This window comes from Nipponia nippon, unplaced genomic scaffold (assembly GCF_047370975.1).
Source record: "Nipponia nippon isolate SJK-2023a ecotype South Korea unplaced genomic scaffold, ASM4737097v1 scaffold_11, whole genome shotgun sequence".
Classification (NCBI taxonomy): Eukaryota; Metazoa; Chordata; class Aves; order Pelecaniformes; family Threskiornithidae; genus Nipponia; species Nipponia nippon.
The window spans coordinates 5,639,189-5,664,674 of record NW_028262302.1 but is presented as its reverse complement, the minus strand read 5'-3'; the positions used below and the strand labels follow the sequence as shown (position 1 = coordinate 5,664,674).

The window sequence follows — 25,486 nt, the reverse complement described above, 5'->3', positions numbered from 1 at the left end:
TGGGCTGGGGGAGCTGCTGGCAGGGGTACTCGGGGAGGTTAGGGGCAAGCGGGGAGACAGTGCGGGGCTCGGGGAGCTGCTGGAGCACGGGGGAGCTGCATGGGCTCCCCGGGGCATTGCCTGCGTCAGAGGGGGGTGTGGGAAGGCTGGGCTGTGGGGCCTGCGGTGTTGACTCCCACTATGCTGGTGCAAACCTGGATTAACTCCACTAACCAGAGTGATGCCCAGGTGTGTGTGAAGCAAATAAATATCCCATCAGGGTCCTTATGGAGCAGGGCAGAAAAATAGCTGGCTAAGCCAGCATAGGAGCTGCCTGTCCCTGGGGTGCAGCCTCTGGGATGGGCTGCCTGACCCCTCAGCAACAGCTCTGGCAGCGAGAAATCCCATTTATCCTTTTCCTTTCAACTCTGCTTGCTGGCACTGGGTCTTTCCCTTGCTGGGGGAGTGGGAAGGGCTGTGCACTGGGAAGTGCAGCGAGCAGAAGAGAAAAGAGAGAGTTTCTGCCCTGTTATCTAAACCAGCAGGAGAAGAAATCACGTCGGGAGGACGTGATAGAAGAGGAGCGGTGGCGATGCACAGCTCTCATTAGCGAGCCTTAGTAGCTGGTGATACCACAGCCAGCGCGTGAGAGCAAGCGAGCAAGTGAGCGCGGGGTCTCTGGACACGAACGTGAAGTACGGTTTTGCTGCAGCTAGAGGGCTTTGCTGCTGCTGCTGCACAGCCCCGTGCGGTGCCTGGTGCGCTGCCGCACACCCCAGCACGGCTGGGGCTCCGCCGTGCCGCTCCCCTCCGCTCCCCACTGCTCCCCGCCAGCCCACGGCCAGGCCCGCCGCAGGGCCGCCGGACGCCCACCCGGGTACCAGGCCGCCGCGGCGTCCTCGCAGTGGAGCCGCTGCCGGCCGCTGTCATGCCTGCCGCCGCTGCTCCACTTCTGCCGCCGACGCTTCAACTTGGTGGGTGAGCCCTTCCTCGACACGCAGGTAAGGACCCGCGCACCACTCTCGGACGGGTGCATCCCCGCTCGCAGGCGGGTGGGTGGCTTTCCTGGGGGGGTCTGGGCGCTCGTCCCCAGCATACCCAGGTTGTTCCCGTGGGGTGGCAGTGAGTCCCTGGGTAAAGCCAGCCTGGCGCCAAGCTCGGGTCGGCCCCAGAGGGGTCAGAAAATGTATCAGCGGCTGTAAAGCTGAAAGGCTGCAACCTGGAGAAACCAAGACAAAATTACCTGATCAGAGGCTCTGGGGTGAGCAAAACGTAAGGATTTCAGCAAAAGTTTTGGAGGCCAGATATGTCAGAGCAACTGCAATGGCTCCTTGGACCCAGGCAGGCATCGGGGCTCCCTCCCCGGGAGGCGGCTCAGCCACCGGCTGAAGTTTGGGTGTTGTTTTCCTTCTGCTGAGGAGCTTCAGCAGCTGGCGGGAGCCACCCTGCCACCAGCCACCCCGGGACGCACCCGGGCAGGGGAACAGCCCAGGGACCTTGGCTGAGACAGCTACTGCCAGTGCAATTAGTTGTGCCATGGAAATGACTCTCCAGAACAGCACTGTCTCCCTATAGCCCTGCAGATGCCCTCCCAGCTTGTGTCTGGGAGAAAAGCCGCACGTTCAGGAGTTTCGAAGGGAAGCGCTTTCCATCTCTCCCCAGCTCCTGCTTATAATTCCTTCTCCAAAGCTGCTGCGGGTTTCACAAAAGCCATGCTGCTCTCCCTAAACCCACCTTTACCAGGCTGCCTGCTTTGCTTCTGAAAAAGATAAATTCCCTTTTCATGAGCTTGGGATCTGCCACCAGTAGAAACCTTTTTCCCAGGAGGAAGGTAGCGCTATGTAAATACCGGGGATAACCAGAGGAGCGGGGTCTGAGCCTGCCTGCAACGCACAAGGAAAAAAAACCCTTGGTCTCTGGGGGATAATAGCTGGTTACTTTGTAGGTTGTCAGGAGAAGGAATTACCCAAGCCAAAATGTAGTGACTGCATTTCTCCAGCAAAAGTTTCTTGTGTCATGAAAATGGCTGGCAGAGCTAAAGCTTTGGGGAGCTGAATCCGCTTCACTTCAGCTCCCTGAACCACCATCAGAGGCAGGTAATAAACACCATTATTAAAGAATGAGTAATTTGCTGCAGCTCCGGCACGATGAATTTGTACAGCAGATCCCCGCTTTTGCGTGGTACCCAACCCCTGCCTGCCCTCAGCCCAGCCTGCAGACGTCACCATCGCTTGCGGAGAGGTGACCAAATGTTTGGCAAAAACTTGCCCATTAAGATCGCCTTCTGCCACCTGCAATCTCAGCATTGCAAGCCTCAAAGGGGCCAGTCCTGCCCAGCCCAGCAGCCTGCGGCAGAGCAGCCTGCGGGCTGTAGGGAACGGCCCCCTGGGGATGGCATGGGCACTTCAGGCCCTTGTGGTTTGGCTGCCCCCTTCACGGCCCCTCTGCGTGGGGTGGGATGGGATGTGCTTGCAGCTTCCCAGGAGCATCCTCGACCTCGACAGGTGGCCCAAAGCTCTGCCCTTCCTGCCCCCCTCTCTCCTCGCTGGGTGCCCCTGGTGCCACCCCGTCCCCATCAGCGTTAGACTCAAGACACTGATACACCGTGCCCCTTCCCCAGGTCTCTCCTACCCCTTCATTGCTTTCCCTCCCATTTAATATGGGTGCTTGGAATTGTTTTCCAGCTTCCTTGCAAGCATGGTCTCTGAATCAGGCAGATTTGAGCTCTTTTCTGCCTGTTTTCTAAAGCCCTGTACCCGAGCCTGGGACTGCCAGGCACCGCTTGCAGGACGCAGCTCTACTGCTGCTTTCAGGGGGTAATTTCAGGCAAGGTCTTCAGCCAGTATTTCTCTATCTATCTGTAAAATTAGAGATGGGCAAATGATTGACTTCTCTGGCTGAAGGGCCAAGCCACAGCATTAGAGAGGAAAAAAAAATCCATTATGGATTGCCTCCAAATTGTCTTTCTGTTGCTGCTTCTCTGTTAAGTGAAAAAGGCAGCAAACCAGCCCAAATGCTTTGCTCAGCCTGGAAGGGAAGGCTCCGCTGATCCCCAGCGTTTTTCAGGTGCTTCACTTAAAGCAGCTTTCTTTTGGAGTGAAACACTTCAGGTATCTTTTGAAAACCAGGGTCAGTCGCAGGATTTGTCCCCAGGCTCTATGTCTGGAAAATCAAATGTTGGTGTGAAAAATTGGCCCAGGGCATGCGTGCACCAGCTTGCAGATGCAATGCCACGTGCAGCAGCCACGCTGGTGCTGCTCCTGAGCGGGGCGGAGGTTTCTCTGCGAATCCTCCTGGCTCCCCAGGGCCTCCAAGGTGGCAGGGCAAGACAGAGGGTGCTGGGGCTCGTCCCCACGCAGCAGGGACACGCTGGGAGGGAAGCACCGTGAGCGGGATGTCCTCACTCAGCCCACGTGGGACCATCGGTGCTGCACCCAGAGCAGAGCCACCTCCTGCGACAAGCTGCAACTCCAGACGGGCGCAAGCAGCAGCCTGAGCCCTGTCCCGGGAAGGGCTGATCTAAGTCCAGCTGTGACATGGGCAGGGAAGAGAAATGGGCCAGGAGGAGAGGGATAGCATCCATGCAGCAAAGGCAGGAGCAGCCCAGAGGGCCCCTCAGCAAGGCATGGTTGGGACTTGACAAGGCCATGGAAAAGAAAATGTGACATCGTTTTGTAGCATCTCTTTCCATACCAGATGGAAGATAATCTAGCATCATCCTCTGCATGCTCCTGGCCCCCCGGGACTGTGGGATGGACAAGAGCCATGGGATGGCTGGGGGCAGCTGTTGCCTTTCCTCTCACCTTATTCCTGAAGACAGAATAAACCTCTCCTATAGCTCCTGCCACTGTAAACTGCCCTTCCTTAAACACAGAGGGCACATCTCCACTTGAGGATTCAATTTCTTTGGCAATAACAAATATGAAAGAGAGGCTCAACATTTGGTTTGGATTGCACCTATTGACCCAGGTAACAATTTAACACCTTGAAGTTTGCCTGAGTCTGCAGATGTTGGCCAGAGTGGGAAGAGAGCTATCCACTTATTTGCTGGACCAGGATATCAGCTTACTGCTGATAAATACAGGCTGTGTTTGGAGAGTTAGGGTTTGGAAAAGTAAGCCAGAACGGTGTCATCTCCACAGCGTAAGTTCATTTTTAAAGAGAGAGCAGATCATTGGCAAATGAATTAAACATCTGAACTGTAGAGGAGCCCTGTGAATCCCCAGGAGAATCAGGCCACAGTAAGCAAAGTGGAAATAGCCCTGAGCTGAAGGCAGGCAGATGATGGATAAAATAAACAGGACGGTGGGGAAAGGAGGGTGCCGGCATGTGCTAGCCTTCAGGGTGGTTATGAATCATTTGAGTAGGGATATGTTTTAAACAGAGACAAATGAGCAGTCCTTAACAGCCGCTTTACGTTGCCAGCTTCAATTGATAGGAGGGGGATTTGCAGAGAGATGCGAGGACGGAGTTAGGTGCTGTGGCTAAGCTGCTCTATCAGCAAGCCCCAGCCGTGAAGGGGAGGACAGCTCTCTGTCCCCCCCGACGCCTGTTGCCAGCCACATGCTACGTCCCCATTCCTGTCTTGGTCTCGGCCGGTGTGAGTCTCTCACCTGGAAGAAAGCCAGGTCCTATCTGCCAGATCAGTTCCGTGCTGGGTGACAGGCCGTGGCAGGGAGAGCATCCCCGGGGTGCGGACCCCGGGAACGGCCCTGGGGCAGGCTGGGCTGGGGGGCTGAGGGGCACAGGTCTGCTTCTGCAGGGGAGCACGAGGCACGGGTCTGCTCCAGCACAGGGTATCGCTGCTCCCTGAGGGCGATGCTCACCCTGTGCCACAGGACCAGGCAGCCCAGAGTGGTCTGTGGGGAGGGAGCAGTGGGGAGGATGGGATGCAGGATCCTGGGGCAGTAGCAGCCATGAAGGGGCAATGGCCCATGGGACTTCATGGGCAGGAGAAGAGCCTTGAAGTGGAGATGATGGGACTGGAGCAAAGGGTATGGGTGAAAAAAGGCAAGCTGGGAGAAGAGCGTGGAGCCATCTCGGATACCCACTGTGTTCAGTTCAATACTGGGTATAAATAGTGACAGAGAAAACCTGATATGAAATTGAGGACTGGAACCATTAGCATAGGAAAATCAGCCATGAGCAAAATTACAATCTGCAAGCACGAGCTTCTGTGCATCTTCCAGCAGCAGCGAGAACATCATGGTAATAAACACATCTTGGGGGACCTCTGTGAGCTCTCCTGTGGGATGCTTGGTGTCCCTTTGGACACCCCAGGAAGGGAGCCTGGTCTCGGTGAGGGATGGGGCTGTCTCTGTGCTGGAAGCATTCGTGCTTCCCAGAGCCCAGGGGTCAGTGAGTTTGGCTCCCAGTAGCTCTACAGGCATGGATGTTTCTAAGTAGGCTTTCTACATTGAGGGTAGGGTGCCAGTGCCCCTCTCTCCAGACAGCAGCCTTAGGGTATTTCCTTAGGGTGCTGAGGAAGAGGAGGTTGAAGTCTGGACCCCTGCCTCCAGTGAGAGCTATCAGTCAGGTTTGGTTGGCATCATGTGCCCCTTTAAAGCCCTTCACTGGGGCTTGTTGTTGAGGGCTGAAGGTTGGTTGGGTGCAAATCCAGCAGGAGTGTCCCGGGGCTGAGAGGACTGTCCCAGCGTGGCTGTTGGCACCTCCAGAACTTGTCCATCCCTGATCCCGTCCTGGCCCACTTCCCTGGCACCACGCTGCCCGCCAGGTCACCTGCTCTGTCCCCCTCAGCTGGCCACCCCGTGGCCACCCTGCTGCCCTCCAGCACCAGGGCAGCCCCCAGGAGCAGCCCCCCTGCGTTGCCCCCCTCCTCCCTGATCCCATGCACCCCGGAGACCCACACCCAGGACAGCCTGCAGAAACTTCTGACAGCCGCCTTATTTACTTGTTTGCATCTCCAGCTAAAAAAAGAATGCTGAGAGAGTCCAAACCTGCTAATTATACACCTAGCCACCCACACAACCATGTGTTTTATTACCATCACCCTCCATGCTTCCTCCTTCCCCCCTTGCCAGCTCGGTGAGCCCTTTCCCGCTCTCCCTTGCATGAGGGGCACGGAGGGGTGCATCCCAGCGGGCCACCTCCCATGGCCGCATCCGTGCCGGTGAGCTCCGACTCGGAGCAGGCGCTGGGCTCGCACCAGCAAGGCCAAGGCCAGCCCTGGGGTCCTGAGGCGGCGTAGCCGTCCCCAACGATTTGGAGAGACAGGCGCTGGGCCCAGGCTTCGCATGCAGGCGCCGTGCCGGCGCCGCGGTGCTGTGGGCTGCCCGGCCGGGAGAGGCGGGCGGCGGCCGGGGGCCGCGGCCGGGTCCCCCGGGGCGGTGCGGCGGCCCGAGCGGCAGCCTGCGCTGCGTGGAGTGCCTGGGACATCTAGCGGCCACCTCTCCAAGTGCCGGGCTCTGCAGGGTGGGGGTGCCAGGCCGGGGTGCCCGGCCGGGGATGGGGAACAGGGTGGCAGCGGGCCACAAGCGCCCTGCCAGCCCCGCAGCCCCGGGTGCCACAGCGGCAGGGCGCAGCCTGTTCGCAGGCGCTCCCGGTGTGAGGTTGAGTGTTAGCAGCGTGTCTTCCCAGTGTTTGGAGGCGATGGAGCTCATGCTGCTCCCCTGCTGATGCTCACGGGCAGCGTGTCCGGCTTGCTGGCACCGGGGCTGGGGACGGGGCGGTGAGGGAGCCCACAGCCCTGCAGAGCCCCTGGCACGGCTCCTCCAGAAGCAGCCCGGCTCTCCCCTGCCAGCCCCGGGGATGGACTTGCTGTTTCTTACCATTAGGAGCGATGCCTTAGCTCTGAGCACAGCTGGGTCGAAACACTGCTGCAGAGAAACATTTTTATCAGGGAGAATAAAGACTCGATTTCCACCTGGAAATTGCCCAATTTGACTTGCGAACCTTGAAAAGCAGCCCATCGCATCCCAATTCTCAGAGCAATTTAGTCTCTGTTGGAGCCAGGAGCCCATTGCTGAGGCACTGGCTCTCTACCTGTCAGGAGATCAGAACAAGCGCTTTATTCACTCCTTTCCAGCTCTATCAAACCGGCTGCATCAAAGTTGTGAATTAGATGCTCTACATCACAGACACCTCAGCTATTCTCCCTCTAATCCATGTCCAAGGGCTCTCTGTCACCTTATTCCTTCCCTCCTGTTCCTCAGCAACACTTTCCCCTCCAGCAGCTCCACAGTCTCTTTCTTCTCCATCTCGGTGGCCAGGGCCCAGCTCTCTGCCTGGCTCAGATGTCACTTTGCTTCCCTTGCCCCATGCCTCTTGCCCACCATTTCCCTTCCCACTGCTGCCCCTACTGTGCCCCTTTGCTTCTCTGGGTACCACCTCTGCCAGCCCCATTGGGGCTGTCATGCCCCACCACCCTCCTCTCCTGCCCCACACCAAGGGCTGCCTCCCCCACACCACCCCCCTGCCCCTTCCACCTCCTCACCTGATGCTCCTGCCACAGCAACCTTTCCCAGGACTGGTGAAGGCTTCGTTACACCCCAGGGATGAACAGCCCCTCGCTCTGCACACTGATGCTGTGCCTGAGGCAGGAGCAGCGGTGTGGAGATAAGCACCTGCAGGAGGGCTTGCGTGTTGGCCGGAGCACGACCGCTTTCCACAGCCATATCTGCAGGGCTGATGAAAGACCTTCCTTCTCCCCTTCAGCTGTGCTTCGCCCTGCAGGGCTCAGGACTGGGACACGGCAGGTATCCACATTGCTGTGCCGGCTCCTAGGACTGAGAGAGGGCTTGGGCCGCCCCTGCCAGACATATTGTCCACTAGCCCTCACAGCCCTTCCTTCATCCCCATATTCCGTCTCCAAAACGCCAGTTTCCCTCCCTGCAATGCTCTGCCTTTGCTTCTCAGCAGCCTTTGTGAGCTGGTTTTTCTCTTGGACAGAATCACAAGCTTGGGTGCCCAGAGGCAGAGGTACTGTGCTCTGGCAGGACTTGGGCCTCTGCCTAGAAGCCCCAAAGCACCTCCTGAGAGCTTCCAGGAGGGCCTGGGCTCTGGGAAAGGTGCTAGCCACATCTTCCGCGCTTTTCTGCTCCACCAGGAGCCCCCCTGTCCTGGGGCTATGGTAGCTGTACCTGGCCATGATGCTGCTTCCCATCAGCTGGGTCAGGAACAGGCGTTCGCGCTGTCCGCTGCCCTCGGACCATCCAGGGCACAGCAGCGCAGTGGGGCACCGCTCCCCCAGGGCAGCAGCCTCCCTGGGCGCTGTCCTGAAGGGGAAAGCCTTTGGCCAGGGTGGGCTAGCCTTAACGCGCGGGAGTCTGGGGACATGCAACGCAGTCGCAACCTGCTAATGAGCCCGGGAAGCAAGGCAGAGTGTTTGCTTGACAGGGCAATTAAATGATGATTGATTCCTGGAACAGCTACTTAATTCATCATTAACTGGGCTTATCATAGCCGGCATCTGTGCCAAGGGTCCCTCTGAGGGCTGCGCCGCTGCCGGTGAAGGGGAGCCAGCAACCTGAGCACCCCTCATGTTGGGGGGAAAACACTCAAGATGGTCCCAAGGGGACCTGGACTGGCCCAGGGAATGTGGTGTGGAGGTGTGATCCATGAAGCGCAAAGCTAAATTTGCTACCTCTTTATTTTCATGCCTTATTTTGGCTCCTTTTATCCAGTACTCGCCTTGAGAAGCTGAGCGTATGCAACGCAGTTGTGCATTTCCCACTCTGCTGGGGACTGCTGCAACCGGCCTGGGGAGCGTGGGGGGCCCTGCCCCGCTGGGTGGTTACGGGGGCAGCTGTGCAGCGGCGGAGGCAGTTTGTTGTGGAGGCAGTTTGTTAGGGAGCCAGCAGCCATTAGCCTCGGCGATAGGGCTGCAGGAAAATAGTCCAGCTCAATCAGGACACTGGAGTCTGCCTCCTCCCAGGTGTGCCCTCCCCCTGTGCTCACGTTGTGTGTGTATGCTTGTATGTGTGCATCCTCCCTGCACACCTAAGAGCATCTCGCTGCCATTACCTGCTGCCAGTGCTTCCCAGACTGGCCCCGTGGGGCTGATGGACATGCACACTGTCCAGTCATGCTGGTAATGAGGACGGAGAGTGGCCGCTCTTCGCTAATGTTATCTTTTACAGCTTCCTTGCTTTCATCCACTGGCTTCATTCCTCTTCCCCCAAGCCTGGTTGTTACCAAGCTTACTTTATTACCAGGCTTACTTTATTACTAGGCTTACTGTATTACCAGGCTTACTTTATTAAGTCCCTGTGTGGCTAAATTCACTGTAGGATCCAGATAATGGGGTTTGGGGATGACAGCAGGGCTGGTTTGGCTCTGTCCTTCCCTGCACACGTGCACGCGGGGCTGGTGCTCACCCTCCCTGCTATTGCCTCTCTAATACCATCTCCAGTGGTTTGATGGCCCTCGTCTCCACCTGCAAACCCAGACCGTTCGGTGCACGCAAGCACGCGTGCTTGCACGCACAGGCGCGGTCTCTATGCGATGCGGTGATCTTGGTGACTAAGGAGTGGGAAGCATCTCTAACCCCTCTGGCACTGGGACTCTTCACATCAGCTATCAGAGAGGGAGGTTTCAGCCTGCCTGCTTTCCAGCAGAGCTGAGCACGCTGCCACAGGCATGCTGTGATGCTGGCCCTCGGCGTCCCCTCCCCACTGCCAACAAATGCCAGGACTGGGTGCTAGGGCTGCACTTTGTGGTCCCTTTGCCTATTTATGAGAAGCACAGTGAGATCTCCTGCACTTTTCCCCTCGCCCCTGCAGCCCTGTTATTGCCCCATCCTGCTCCTAGGGAGAGCATCTTCCCCAACTCCCAAGAGTGGAAGGCAGCAAGGAAAAGGGAGTTTAGTACAGGTAAATCTTTTATAATCCCAGAGGGTACAAGACTAGCATGGACTAAAATCTTCTAGCTGTAGCCCTGCCCTATTCATGCTATGTGCAGTGCAACAGCCTCCGAGGTCCTGGCCCTACTCTAGGGACAGGTCCAGGGCAGTTTGAGGGACCAGAGAGGTTTGAGCTCTCCCTGCTCCCTCAGGGCGAAGCCTTCAGCCCTGCCCAGCCCACATTCGCAGAGGCTTCCCCATGCTTCAGCAGTATTTTCCTGCTCTTTCTTTTGCTACCCACACTCTTACTCTTCCAAGGTGTGTTCACCCTGAGACATTTGCTGCCTGCAAGCCCTCCCTGCCTCCCCAGCCCAGGTCAGCCAGCCATCTCCCACCAGCTGGCCCCTTTAGCATCCTTCGGGATGCCCAAAGTCAACAGAGTCCGTGACCAGCAGCAGTCCAGCTGCATAGACACACTCTTCCCACCCTCGTCTGTGATACCTGCTGCCTCCCAAGCTGCCTTTTAGGTTTCCAATTCCTCCCGACTCCTTCCCCTTCTTTCCCCGCCCATGCTGTGAGTGTTTCCCAGCGCTTGCTGCTGTGAACATATGGCTTTGCTGCACAGCTCTCCCCCTCCTCTAACCTGCTGCTGAAGACCTGAAGGGAGCAGAGCAGCAACCTCCACACAGGCAGCACTCGCTGCCCAGTGGCCGGCAGCCTGCCCGCAGCTCGTCTGCCGGCATTTCTCAGCGCATTTGGAGCCAGCTCCCTCCGGCAGCTCCCAGCAAGATCCCATCCCTCCCTATCCTAGCTTGCTGCCAAAAACATTTCTTGAGATGAGGCGTGGATGCCCTACTGAAACTGTCAACTTTCCCTTGCTAGAGCTGGGCTTCTGCTCCTGCTTGGGTTGCTGCTCTCAAATGACAGTCAGTGACTGGTCTCTCCTTACTGTTTCAATAGAAAGCAAGATATTTTATTGGAAATCTAATTTGCATGTTGAGGTAGGCAAAGAAGAGGTTCGTGCTTTCCTTGCCTGAAAACCAGGATGAAGCTTTGTGCTTCTCTGGGTCTGTGTGGGAAATAAAACCGTCTGTGCTACAAATATGCATCTCCCTTAAATATTTTGAAAATACTTAACGGCCATCTGCCGCACGAGCCATTACAGGCTTTATTAGTAAGGTGGGAGACTGCAGAAAGCAGAGAATGGTTTTGGGGAGGGAGAAGCGGAGGGCATTCACCAAAACGTGAAGAGTTTTAGCAGCGCGGGAGTGCTTTTGAATGGCTCCCTTTTCCTGAGCAGCTTTCCAAAATGTGATGACTGCTGCCAGAACAAAGCCCATCCTCAGGGCCATTTAAAACTGGGTATGGCACTCAAACCTGTGAGCTATGCCAGAGTTTGGCCAAGGGGACGGGACAACTCTGGAGTCTTCAACTCTAACTTCTTTATTTATATTTTCTTCTTGAGGACAGATTTAAACCCAAGGTGATGTGCTTTCTATCAGAAAGCCTAGTGCACCTCGGGGAACCCTATAGCAGGTGGAAGCGTGTCTCTGTTACACAGCATCCTGCAGAGGAGGCAGTGACAGAGGTCTCTGAGGAGGACAGGAACATTTGGGCTTGCAAGGCAATAAGGTGGCACAGTCTTGGAGCTGGGAACGTGCTAGAGAGCAGCTGTAAAACACGGGGCTCGGGTACTGAAGAGTGCAAAGTAATTGTTTCTCTCTCCTGGGGAACGCTGATATTTCACTACACGTTTTCTTTGTGCCAAGGTGGGTTGGGAAGCCAAAATAGCAAATGCTCCTCCGAAGAAAAGGGGTTGGAATATTTCATCTAGGAAATTTTCATGCAAAAAAAAAGCGCCGCACAAGGTTTCAGCACTCTGAAATGGAGGAAGGGGGAGATGGGTGGATTTTCCTGAGGAAGAAACCCATGCTGACATTTGTAGATGAGGATCCCGTTTGGACTCGGCATTTTCTGAAGCCGGTGGCCCCGAGCCAGGGCTGTGCGGCTGCCAGCTGTGCCCAGGGGTGGAGCTGGTTTAAACAGAGGTCTGATGTGATGGGTCGTTTACTTAAATTATCATAATTTAAACGCAGACCAAGGCCCACGGTGTCTCCCCTATAACCTCCACATCCTCTGTTCCTCTGCACAGCCGGCTGAGCATCTGACGCTCCCCACCCCAGCCTAAATGCCACCTCCGTGTCCTCACATCAGCCTCCTGGTTTCCCTCGATGCCTAGCTACTCTCAGCCTTGAAAGAGCCCTAGAAAACCTCCTGGCTACCTGAAAGCCAGTTAGGTGCATGTGTAACACCTGGAGGGCTGTAATTCACCGTGCGACCCTCTGCTTTGGGAAGACAGGGAGGCTTCTCAAGTGGCTGTCAGTATCTTATCTACTTCTGTGCTGTCTGTTAGGCTTTGTCACAGCACACATTATGAACCAGCAGAAAAGATGCAGTTGGTCCTTTCCTGTCAGGCTGCACGTGGCCATCTCAAGATGCATTATAGATACAGCAAATCCTCATCTTAATCCAGCTTGAATCAGATCATCTTGTTGCAGGGCTGCATCCTTATCTTACTACCAGCTGGGGAGAGACGAAGAGATGCTCAGTTTGCCGAGATAGGATTCAAGCTGTGGAGAGGCGGGGAGGGCTCTTGTTTTCTCCAGCATTGCCAAATCTTTCTGTTCCTACTAGCCTTGTCTTGACATCGGCTCTGCATGGGCGAGAGGCTTTTCTGCTCCCTTGCCTTGCTGAAATAACAGCTTCTTCCCTCCCACTCTCTCCGCTCCTGCAGGATTGCTTCCCCCCTGCCGCTGGCAGCATGGAGAGTGTGCGTGAGCTCCAAAACCCGCTCTTGGCCAAGGCCAATGGGCACCTTCGCAGCAGCTATTCTTACCACCAGCATCACAGCCAGGACTACCCCAGTCATCACTGCCAAGGGAAACTGTATTCCTACATCTTCCAAAACACTGGCGGTGCCAGGACTCACCAGCTGCTGGATGCCAGTTCCCTGCAGCTGGCTGTTGAAGCCTTGTACGGCCCCAATTTCATCCTCGTGAAGGATGAGACCACTCTCAAGGCCAAGGACAGCAAGATGGAAAGCTGCGAGACCACTTTTACGGAAAGTAAAGAGGCTCCATCTGAAGGTCCCGATGGGCACGAGGCACAAGGGTCCTGCCTGGTAGAGAGCGACATCCGCATTCAAACTGTGTCCTACGAGGTGGAGGAAGAGGAGCTCCAGGAGTACGAGGTGAGCTTTGCCAGGTGGGATGGCACCAAACTCCTCCTCTGATAACTGGCCATTGGCCCAAATTCTTGGTCATTTATTCTCCCTTCTTTCCCTGGAGCTTCCCCCCAGACCCTACCATCCCCTGCCTCACCAGCCTCTTCCTGTGCACCCAGTATTTCTCCTTCCTCCTTATCATTTCTGCTCCCTTTCCCTCACCGAAGACCTCAGAGAAAGGTCAGCTTCCCTGAGGGCAGCCTGGGTGCGTGCCTGCTGGCAGCGAAGGGGAGGTGGGGCCGTCTCTGCAGGAGTCTTGGGATATGGGGACCCTTTGACAAGGGCAGCCTGCTGCCGCTGTGGCACTTGAGCTAACAGGAAACAGCAATCCTTGCATAACAGCAAAATTCACATGCCTGATGGTGGCAGCAGCCGAGAGAAAGCTTAATATATAAAGACAGGATGAATCTTGCAAAGGAAGAATGAGAGCTGGCAAGGCAGCCTCATGCTGCGCTCTGTGCCCCACCACAGCTCGAGAGGTGGTGCAGAGGTTGGGAACATCATCCAGCACCTTGAGAGGGGGGAGCAGGTCCCTGGAACCTGCTGGAACCTGCATGTCTGATGTCCCAGCACAGCTCTGCTGCTTTCAGTGCCGGTGCTGGGGCCTTTTCAGAGGGCAGCAGGGGTGTCCCCACATCTGTACGCCTTCCCCACCAAGACACATCACTGCCAGGTCAGCCTGAGGCTGGCTGAGCAGTGCCCAAAGGCAGGAGGGCCGACCGCAGCCACTCTGAGCAATGCGCTCGCTAAGGGGACAGGACGTGTCGCCCCTGTGATGGAGGCTCCAATTCAACCACTTTCCCTCACTTGCTAAATTAGTTTAGCGGGGTATCGATCTCCTGGTCCCTAATGGGGATAAGGCACTTTGTTTAAGTTTGTTTAAGCTGACAAACAGCCGGTTCTGCCAAAGCTCAGGATATTTCAGTTTAAGACTATCTATCTCCCAGGGAAATCCCAGACCCCCAGCAAGCGAGCTCAGCATTTGCTCTGGCAGGGAGCCAAGAATCCACTCCGCTCCTGAATTTGCTGAGCTACATTTTTTTCTCTTCAAACTGGGCTGAGGAGGCTAAAATATTTTTGAAACGCACTCCTTAAATTTGCAGGTGGGAAATGCATGAGAATATGTGATGGGGCCAGGAGAGAGCAGGAGGTGGGAGGAGAGGGGCTGAGACGCAGCCTGCAGGGCGGCACGGGGAGGTGGGCATGTGCTGAATCCATCTGGTTTTGCAGAGCGACTCCTCCAGCGACAGCGAAAGTGAGGATCATTTCCTTATGCTTCCCCCCCGGGACCACCTGGGCTTGGCCCTTTTCTCCATGCTGTGCTGCTTCTGGCCCCTGGGGATTGCTGCCTTCTACTTCTCCCAAGGGGTAAGAGATCCCTTTGCTTGCCTGCATGCACTGAGCGCTGGAGCAAGGGCCCTGCAAGCCACAGCAGCCCTCGCAGGAGACCGGGCACCTTTCTGGCTCTAAGGCTCATCTCTGTGCCATGCCCAGACCCCTGAGGGCTCAGGCAAAGGGTGCTCCTGGCTCCTGGATGTCTCCACAACTGCTGTGGGGTTGCAAGCCCTCCAGCTTTTGTGTGGGTTACTGGAGGTCAGGCTTTTCCTTTGGGTCTTTCAGGTCTTATTTAGAGAACTGGGGCTCCCCTTGGCCCCTTGCCCAAGTTCTCACCCTCCACCCAGGCTCAGGAAAATGGCATTTTCCCACCTGCCCTCCCATTCTCCGATAGTGCGGAGGTCCTACACCATGACCCAGTCCGAGGCGGCTCATGTCCCAGGAGTTAGGCTGCTCTGGAAACTCAAAAGGGAGCCTGGTCTCCATATCACACTACAGCTCTGCCATTGCACTCGTTTCTGACACGCATTGGCTTTGCTGTGTGAGCCAACACCAGGCTGGCAGAGGCTGGAGAGGGTGGTGGCCCTCGGGCTGCACCAGCTCAGAGGAGCTGCTGCCTTCTTGAGGGCTTAGCCCAGAGCCTGGGCTCACTTACTTCGCTGTTGACCCAGAATAATTCATGCAGAGCCAGGGGATTTACTCTACATTTGCATAGATGCTGCTGTACCAAGAATAGATGGGGGGGAGGCATTACGAAGTTAAATCAAGATGACAGAAACAGAAATGGAAAAATATATAACATGAGTACCTGGCACAGAGGCGGTGAGAGGCAGGGGAAGCTTTAACTGATTAGGACCTCGAGAAGTGGCTGATTTCACATTTTTCCACGTGGTGCAGGATAGCAGAGTGCACTCTCCACGTGATGATGTACTTGGCGCAATTTAAATTTAGCTCCATTTGCTATAACTACCACTTTCGTTCACTCGCTGAGGCAAGGACCATCTCTTTCTTTGGTGTCTGTGCACAGCAGGTGCCCTGATCTCCACATGGCAATTCGAACACAAATAGTAGGTAATACGGAGAGTAGCTCTGAACGTGCCCTGAGCACTCAGGGAAGCTGGAAGTTGCCCGCCCAGAGAGCCAGCACCCATATTTGCCTCCATCGCTGGCTCCATCAGCCCTTCTGTGGCAAATAGGCTTCAACTGAAAACCCCATGCAGGCAAAATCAAGTGGCAGCACAGCCAAACCAAGGGGCTGTGTTGTCTGGAGTCAGCTCCCTGAGACTAGTCAGTACTCATTATATATATGTATAGGGTATATTCGTACCTAGTTGGCACCACGCAGCCATCACCCCTGTGCACCGACAGTTTGCCCGGGCTTACGAGGGTCCAGGCACCCACTCGCAGCTCTGGCTGAGCACCCGGGTGGCTGGGGCTTTCAGACAAACAGCCAAAGCCCATGCTTCCCTTGGAGGCAAAATCCATGGGGAAACGTGTGTAGGTGGCACTGCTGTGCTGAGTCCTCTCGGACTGACGGACGCCTTGCTGTCCCCAACCTTCATGGGATGCAGTGGCTGGGGAAGGGGGGCTGACTCAGTAGTGAAACAACTGCATGTAGGCTAAAAGGCCAGGTTGGTACAGCTGTGAGCAATGAGTGTTTCTTCTCCTTCCAGACCAGCAAGGCTGTCTCCAAAGGAGATTTCCATCTGGCCAGTTCAGCTTCCCGCCGAGCTCTCTTCCTCGCCGCACTCTCCATAACCATCGGCACAGGAGTGTATGTCGGGGTGGTGGTAGCACTGATCGCTTATCTCTCCAAAGCGGGCCACGTATAGCTGCCACCTGCATGTCAGCGTTGTCCCCGGCTGCCGGCCCTCCAGGGACCGAGCTCTCCTGCGGAGCACAGGGCGCCAGTGCCTGCAAGGGCTGCTTGCACGGCAGGACCCTGGGTTGGATGCCCTGTGCAGGCTCTGCCCCCTTTCAGATGAACAGTAGACCCCTGTTCTCCCCGAGGCTGTGGGGTGCCACCATCCAACAGCAGGGAATCAGGCACCGGCCTGGCTGCTGGCACCAGGAGGAGCACGTTTGTCTGGTGGAAGACGTGCAGGAGAGACGCTGTGTGCTGCTGCTGGGCTGGTGCCACCACCCCTGCTCCGGGGCCACGGCTTCCCCTCCCAGCCCCGCAGCTGTGAGATCCACCACTGGTGCCCAGGCTTGGCCCATGAAGGGGGCACGCAGGATGGAGAGGGGATATGGTGCTGGAGAATGACCGCTTTTTCTTCTGGGAGGCCAGGGTCCTGGTGGGGTGTCTAGACTCCCATGATGGGGACAACATTCTCATTTCAGTGCCACAGGGCGGCACCAGGCCCCTCAGCTGCAGTGAAGTAGGAGGACACAGCATGGACACGACCAAAGGGCATGCTCTCCACATCCCTCTGCAGACAGACCCCTGATCCACAGGAGATCATCCCAGTTGCTGGCCCGTCCCAGACCAGAAACACGGAGGAAGGCAGGCTGGTGGTTGCACACCATCACTCCCATCGTTGGAGCAAGCTGGCAAAGACAGCAAGGTTTTCTCTGTGTTAATAATGACTGTCATTATTGCAAGTCAGAGCCACTGTAAGGTTGGCGTCCCACAGTGCTGGGCCCTGAAAAGACTTATAATGGCAATTTCTACCCAAGAAGTGACCTGGGAGGGGTGGGGGCCTGAAGGACTCCACTCTCAGCACTATGTCAGGGCCCTGCACACAAAGAGGGATGGAAAGAAAAGGCTGGCATGACACACAGAGCCTGCGGTGGGAGTGCTGTTTGTGAGTGGATGAGATCCAGAGAAGGGGAAGAGTTGGAGGGAGCCCGAGACACAGAGGGTGACCCCAACACACTTCTTCCCGTGCTTCGGAGCGGGGTATCTCCGTCCATCCAAAAGCCTCTGCTGACAAGGAAATCCCACACATCCCTGCTTACATCTTCCTTTTGCTAATTCGTATATTGTCAGTGACACGTCAAGTGCTTCAGAGGTGGGTGTGAAGCCAATGACTGCCTCAAAGGGCTGGCACTAAAAGGGCCTCCCTCACCCCCACTCCCCAGCATCCACCTTGACCCTCCCTTGCCCCGGCCGTGGCTGCCCTGCCACCTCCTTCACCTGTGTGCAGGGGGCTGCAGGCAGACTCTGGGCACCCATCACCCCCTTCCTGGGGTTTCTGGGCAGGCTGCAGCTGGCTCTGCAAGAGGCGCAGCATGTTCCTCCAACTGGGTGCCATTCAAATGTACATTTCATCCTGAAGAAGCATGTTAATGTCTGCGATTGCTGTTGTACTCGAGCCATAAAAGAGAGAAGCACATCAGAGACCTGTTCGGAAGCTGGTCTGAAAGTTCCCATTACGTTTTATAATATGGAAGAGCTAATAAAAAAAGCAGGAAAAAAGACTCTGTTTATAAGGACATGGAGCTGGCTAGCGAAGAGGTGGGCTTTGCAGGAGTGCTGAGCTCACTTAAACCTGGAGGTGTTTATGCAGTTCCCGAACAAGTTATAATCCAGCTGGTGTCTGGGCAACTCGGAGGGAGATGTACTGCAATGTAGATCACAGCAAGCAGCTAGCGCTGGGAGCGGGATGGTGATGTAGGCTTTTTGCCATGTGTGGATGGACAAGAATTAGGGAGAGAGAGAGAAACTGGAGCATCGTGTATGTTCAGGCTGCTCTGTGTGTAGTAGAAGCATAAAATAAAATGTGCTCGAAGTGGAGCAGAAGAATACAAATATCAGAAGGGAATAAGCAGGTCTTGCTTCTGATGGTGGACAGAGATGGAATTGGCAGGGAAGGACTGGGGTGTCCAGAAGAGATGAGGAGGCTTGGAGAGGAGAGACGAGGGGCACCCTCACCCAGGAGCCGAGGGATGGTTTCCATTCCCCTCTCCTGCACGTCCTCAGCCTTCCTGGGCATCCGTCTCTCCAAATAACCAAGCAGGAGAGGAGCGCTATTTCAGGAGAGGGGAAGTCCGTGGGTGCCCATGCAGCAGGGGCAACCAGACCCACAGCACCCCAGATCAGTGCCGTCCCAGCTAAAGCCCTCCCCACCTCTCCCCCTCGAGGACCCCCAGATGGGGGGTGGCTGGCTGCCAGGGAGCAGGGACAGGGGAGTCCCTGCCAATTCGGCTCCAGACAAGACTGTCAGGGCTGCTGCACCAGAACCGGCAATGAGAAACTGCGTTTGCTTCTGAATTTATAATTCTGCCGGCTGGCTCCCTCCAGAGGCTGCCATGGGTGGGGGGCCAGCAGCCCCCAGCCCACTCCCCATGAGAACCCCATCCCCCTGCACCCCAACCCACCTCTTAGTCTTTTTTTAATTGGAGACACACGGGGAAGGATTGAGCTAAGGGGCCAACAGAATTAAAGTGTTTTCCGCTAACAGCCTGAATCTCTGATGATCTTGTCAAAGGGGGGGGAAGGGGCTGTGCCAGAGCATCCCTACGGGGGGCATTATGCAAATGGGGAAATTAGTTGGAAAGAGCCTGAAGGGAAACATGTGGAAATTGAAATCTGAGGACCAGCATGGAGACTGCTGCTGAATAACTTATTATAGACTCACAGCGTCTGCTGCAGCTGCCCGAGCAGAAGGGAAGGAAGCAAAAAGGCAACAAGACACAGTAGTCGGGGAAGACGCAAGCTCCAGAAATTTGATTGAGCTTAAAAAAAAAAAAATTAAACTAAACCCTACCAGTGGGTGTGGAAGAAGTGACTCTTCACCCCCTCCATCCTGTCCTCCCAGAGGAGGGGTCCCTCTCCCACCCAGGACCCCCAGTCCCACAGCAGAGCTCTGTAATGGTCCTGATCCCACAGGGGATACTCAGAAATTTGGGGCGAAGGAAGAATAGCTTCAAGTTCTGGCCTGGCAACATGTCTAGCCCAGAAAGGAGAAGGGATTGCAGGGGGCCCAGCAGGTCGCAGCTGTGGGAGGTGATGGGAAGGGCAGGCAGTGCAGAGACGGTCTGTGCCCGTGCAGAGCGGTGGTGGTGGGGCGGGATTCCTGGTGGCTGGCGAGGGAGGATTTGGGGTTCTCTGAGCCAGGGATGGAGGGGGTTGGTTAAATAGTGATGTCCTACAAGGGTGTACACTGCAACCAGCTGTCCTTCCCTGCTTCCCAGAGCTTTCTAAAAAATAATCACAAGAGGTGCTGAAGAGTCCCATGATATATCAGAGCAAGCCCCCCCCTTCTCCATTCATGACTAATTCATTATCCCTAATTAGGACATCTAGTTGCAAGTGAGTTCCTCGCCAGTGGGCTGCAGGTGCCTGTCCCTACAAATGCAGGTGCTGTCTGGCACCCCCAGCACGGACACGCCAACCCCCTGGCCCCAGAAACACCATCCCATCACCCTCCTGCCCACTGCTCCCCAAATGCCCGTACTCTGGCCCCGTGGCCCCACCAGCACCCCTAGCCCTCATCCTAAGCTGGTGACACCAAGAGACACAGAAAGTCCATCCCCTGCCCCTCTCCCTGCATCCATGCCCAAACACCCCTCTCTCATCTCACATGCTGGGCAGCTTTTGGGTTGCAAAAAGTGCCATCACCAGGTGCCCCAGGTGCCCCAGATGCCCTCCCTGCTGTGAGGAGAAGACCCCAGGGGCCAAGCCAGCCCCACTCCCCACAGCTGGCTGAACATCCCCTCCATCCCTCCCCTGCCTTGGAAATGCTCCTCACTCAGCCAGGATCACAGGGCAGCACTGTCTGAGGCGTGCTGGGCTTTGGTTTCTTTTCCCAGTGGTGGAACACATGTCGTCTTCCAGCTTGGCCTCCTTTTATAACCTCCACAATGTCAAGGTGAGCACTTCCCAGCAGGCATTTCTCTTTGGAAGCAGCTAAGAATGGGGCAGATGGAGCCCATGATAAGGGCAAGGCTGGCCTTTGAATCCTGCCTCCTTCTGGGATGCAGTCAGGAAGAAAGCTGCTGAGGAAAAAAGCACCAGCGCCTTGGCTGCAGATCTGAGCAACCAACGCATCTGAGCCACCGCCTGCTTCCCCCAGCTCTGCTTGTGCCACTCGCCCTCGGCAAGCACTGTAGTGTGCCAAAATGGGGCCGCCGGCTGCAGACCAGGGCTGGGAAGCGGTGACAAGGGATACAGGGATGGGGCTGCGCTGGGTCTCGCTCCTTTTCCCACAGGGATGAAGCAAGAGGATGGAGGAGAAGGGAAAAGAAGCTGGTGCAGTTTGTGGGGGACACAAGACCCCTGTGGGACCCTGTCCCTGGCTGAAGGGATCCACTGGAACACTGGTCCTCCCACATTCTCCCAGCCAGCCTGCCTCTCCTCGGGGTCATCCCCAAGGCAGGCGATGTGGAAACCACCAGGGCAGGACGCAGGGTGTCCTTCCTGGCTGCACTCCCGGCACCTTCGTCTACCTGGGAGGATGCAGCCCCTTGCAGAGGCAAAGCCATCACCTGCTCTCCGAGCAGTGCCTGTCAGTGGGGTGGGATTGCAACCCATGCTGGTGGGGCAGAAATGCCTCGATTCTCCCCCCATCTGTCCTCTGGAGGCTGGCAAGAAAAGAGACACAGGGAAATAAAAGCAGAGTAAGTCCTTCGCCTCACTTAATGGCACAGTCGGTGTTTTCCCTTCACAGCAATCCAGTAAGGAAGTAGCTAATTATCTGAGACAGGGGAAATTTTCTTTTCCTGTCCAAAAAAAATGTTAAGAAGCATTTAGCAGTGCATCTCTGCCTAGCTTATCCTCTCCCCTTTGCTCCCCAAAAACAGCCTGCAGCAGAGAGACTGTGGGGAGACACAGCCTGTGGCAATGCCATCTCTCCTGGGGCTGGTGGGAGAGGATTTTTGCAGAGAGAAGCCAATTAAGAGCCATCACTAAGGCATCAGCTGCTGTGAAATCAGGAGGCTCATTACCTCTCCTCTCCCCGCAGATGCAGACACCAACTCCCTCTTCCACAGCCTCCGGTAGCCACACGTGCAGGAACGCACTGGTGGGGCTGAGCTGTCCCCACGGGGCAGGAGGACAAGCGGTGCTAAGAGGGGACAGAGCACTAGGTGGGGACACCTTGCTGGGGACAAGGCAGATGCTGTCCCCATGGCCGGCAGTGATCTTTGGGCCTTGCTGCGATGCCACGGGAGGGGTTGGTTAGTGAAGGTGACACACTGGAGGGTGTTAGCATCACTCTGCACTGCTCATCTGTCCCCCCTGCGGCACAGAGGGGCTGTCCCCCTCCACATCCCCACAGTGCCCAGGCACAGGGATGTTTGGGGACCATGTCTGCAGATGTACTGCTCCTCTCAGATGACCTCAGTTTTGCTGTAGTTGGTGCCCGGGCTGTATCTCAGAGAAGAGGGCTTTGCAAGGGAACTGCAGCTGCCCTTTAGAAGATGTATCTTAAAAATGCAATTTAAATATCCTCACAAGTCATACTTTGGGGGCTTTGGAGACTCAAGACTAATAAGTGCCAGAAGTGCCTGACTTGTGAGCTCCTAGCCCAGACAGGGCCTGTGTCCCCTCACCCCAAATGGGCAAGAGCTCCCCTCGGGCCAAGCTCCCTTGAGCAGAGGAGCTGGTGTTGCCTCTCCAGCTGTGCCAGAGAGTGGGACAGGACTGGGATGTGGGCTCGTGTGTGGCTGGTGGAAAAGCCTTTCTTCTCCCCCCCACCCCGCCACACTCCGCATGGCCAGGATTTTTCTACCTCCTTTTCTCAGCAAGCAAAAGAAGCAGCCACCCGGGCCTTCGGGAAGCGGTTCACACGGCTCATTTCTGCTGATGTTTAAAACGTGCTGCTTAGGTCCCACATGTGCGGGGTTCCTTTCTGCTGCCAGCCCTCAGCCCTGGTGCCACCAAGGTCTGCCCCGCTCCCTTTCCCCGCGCTGTCATCTCTGCTGCCTTGAAGAGGCTGCGCTGCTGGGCTCTCTCCCCATAAGGCACATCTTGCCCACCGCTGCTCCTCTGTGAAGCTCCCCGGTTCATCTGGGCTTTTCCAGATTATTCACTTCCAAAAATGCCGCGATGTCCTGCAACTGCTCTAGTGCTAGACACAGACAACACAACTCTCCTGCCCCCCACATTTCTGCTCAGGAGCTTTTCTGGCTGGAGGGCTGCGCTCAGCTCGCTCCCATCCTTGGGAGCCTTTCGGAGGCTTCCCAGCAGAAATCCCCCAGCTCCGCAGGGGCTCCCTCTTTACTTCTGGAGACATGGCACTTAACTGGTTTTTAATTCATTCAGTGTTTGCCAGCTTCATTTTTAAATAAATCCTGTTACTTAAACAAAATGTCAGGCAGGACCAAACCCAGTGTCTCGCAGAAGTCAGAGTGCAGTCGGAGTGCTGCCTTCTCCTGGCACGGAGAGCTGAGGGACAGCCCCATGGGCAAGGGGTCCTTCCCGCTGCACAGGCAGGCTCTGCGCCTGCCCCCAGCCCAAACTTACGCAGCTGCAGAAGTGCTAGGAAGATACAACTTTATTCTCAAACATCTGAGTTTGGCAGGGGGTGTCCATCCCTCCACAGCTCTTCTACCTTCCCACAGTGCTGTGGTTACTGAAGCGATAGAGGAGAGGTGGGGAGAGAGGCAAAGGAAGAAGCCAGTGAAGGAAAAATGAAATGCAAATAAATGCAATATCTGCCAAAATGCCATCCTCAAAGTAATATATCAAAGTCTAGGTGCAGGCAGTAAACTCTTGACAGTATTAGGCTAGAAAGATGGAAGATTTTTGTTCCTGAAGTGCTTTCATATTTGAGTATTTTCTCCAAAACTCCAGTGTTTTCCAGATGTTGACTGTGCTAAATTAGCATTACACATCAGCTCAGTTGTTTTCCAGAAGAGGAAAGGCAGGGAACGCTGCATCTGGACCTTGGCCAAACCTCTGGGATGGAGCCACACCAACAGTCGTCAAGTGGGGGCTGGTTCAAGAAAGCTAAGATGGGTATTAAGAGGTTATTAGTATTTTAGAGGATCTGTTGGACTGGAGGGCAAAATCCTTGAGGATCCATATGAGTATTGATCTTCCATATTTTCACATGCAAGTCAGCATAGGAAGGAGGGGTGCCTTGGTGCCATTTGCTAATGAGACAAAATCAGGAGGGTTTGGAAATACGGAAGAAGAGTAAAGAAACTGGGCTACCTTGAAGGAAGAAGGGGTGGAGACGAGATGAAATGCAGGGAGATGCGACGAGGGGTTGCCAGCAGGAATTGCTGCAGCAGGCAGGGAGCTCCTTGGCCGGCAGAGACCGGGGAAAGGCCTGAGCCATTGCTCCAGCATGAAAAAGGCAGATCTGATGTGAAGATCTACAGGGCAAACTGGTTCAGCAAAAGTACTCATGAAGGACAATGGCAAGGCAGCAGTGGGCCACAGCTGGATGCTGGGAGACATTTTCAGCCACGGCGCGAGATGGGTTTTATTGCGAAGGAGGCAGAGAGGGCTGTAGGAAAACAGGGACCTGGCCGTGGCTGCTGTAACCTGCCGGACAGAGGTAGATGGTTCCCCACAAACACCCCAGGGGCACCAGGAGGAAAAGGACTCTCGTCTCAACAGCTAGGTTGTAGCCCGGATCTATGGAGGGACGTACTCAGGGGACTGATCCCAAAGATCCCTTTTTTCCTTTTTCTCCTCATCTTCTTTCGTCCCCTCCCCACATAGATATTCTTGACAATGAATTGCTTTTGTCCTTGTCAGCTCAGGAACAGTGTCCTCCTGCCACTGCTACATCACTACTCCTAGCAAAGCACAGGAGCAGTCTTGCAAACCCCAACCCTTTTTCTACCTTGAGATGCTTTTAAGACCAACGCTATTTGCTCTTTGCACCAACAAACCAGCTGTTTGTGCAAAATCTGGAGGCAAAGTGGTGCTTGAGCTAACACATACCAGCTAAGTGCCCCAAAGCTTTGCTTGGGCATACTAAACCATGGCACAGTGTCCAGGCAGGCTCCACTGCGCTGTGTCACCCACCTCCTGCATCTGCAAACCACCTCCCGCATCTGCAAACCACCTCCCGCATCTGCAAACCACCTCCCATGGACAAAAATGGGGTGCATTAGTGGCAGAGCAGATCCCTAAATTGTAGGCTTTGCAGCTCCCCAGCCTCTGCATTTCAATTTCCTTTTCATCTCTGCCTTTGCTGGGGTTGGTGCTTTTAAGCGCCCACCTGAGAGGGAGTTAGTGCGGCACCTAGGCTAAAGCTGACTCCACACATGCAAAGGGAGAGATTTATCTGCTGGTGCCTGGCAGCGCGGTGCGGAGCAGCTGGGGCCACCTCATATTCATCTCCCACCACCAGCTCAATGTAAGAGTAGCATGATGGGTATGAATCGAGTGCTACAGTTTCCCCCCCAGTTAAACTCTGCTCAGCCACAAACTACATCAGTAAATAACAAGCAGCCACCATTTAGGCAGTCCCAGCTAGCAGAGACCTACCATGACCCTGCTGCCATCAAGGCTTGAGGAGGGAGAAACCTAAGGGCACCTGTAAAACCCCTCAGAGGGATGAGTATTATTTTCCCACCATGCCCCACCCAGGCATCCAGCTAAGGGCAGAAAAACCATCACACCTAGATCTCTTCACCAGGGCTCCTCAAAAATGTCTTGCAAGGGGGTGGTGGAGGATGGGGGAAGAGAGCCCAAGGCCAGCACCCGGGAAAGATTCATCCTGCAACCACACCCCGGTGTGAGGCATGCAACGCTCCCAGTTCGGGGAAGAGTCGGGTGATGGGAAGCAGGAGAAGCCATCCCTCCGCCTTGCAGAGCACCGAGTACCTCCCACCACAGAGGCTCCCCCAGGCTTTCCTGATGCCCACCTGCCCCCAGCAGCAGCTGGCAGCCACCCACCATGCTGTGCCATGCCGATGGATGCCCCAGCCACTGCCCTGCTGCCGGGCACGGTCTGCCCCAGCCTCCCAGCCTCAGGGCCACCCAAACGGGGCCTGTGTTAGCACACACAGTCAGAAAACCCACCCTCCCTGCTCCTTCCCTGCTCAGCAGAGAAAGGGCACACTTCAGGGGTGTCACATCCACCTCACAGCCACTGCTGCAGCCACCGCTGCCACTGCAAGCAGCTATCTCCAGCCTCCGGCAGTTTGGAGACACGGGTAATCATTCTGGAGTAATTACCCGC

The 25,486-nt window shown here is 55.7% G+C and overlaps 1 protein-coding gene across 1 annotated transcript; it reads left to right on the top strand.

Annotated features, from left to right (window-relative positions):
- The first annotated feature begins 432 nt into the window (after window positions 1-432).
- SYNDIG1L (synapse differentiation inducing 1 like) lies at window positions 433-18,758 on the top strand. The gene is made up of 4 exons (XM_009474473.2): window positions 433-980; window positions 12,573-13,028; window positions 14,292-14,429; window positions 16,070-18,758. Exons 2-4 carry the CDS (start codon window positions 12,600-12,602, stop codon window positions 16,226-16,228), a joined length of 726 nt encoding a protein of 241 aa, XP_009472748.1. The 5' UTR covers window positions 433-980; window positions 12,573-12,599; the 3' UTR covers window positions 16,229-18,758.
- Window positions 18,759-25,486: the final 6,728 nt, after the last annotated feature.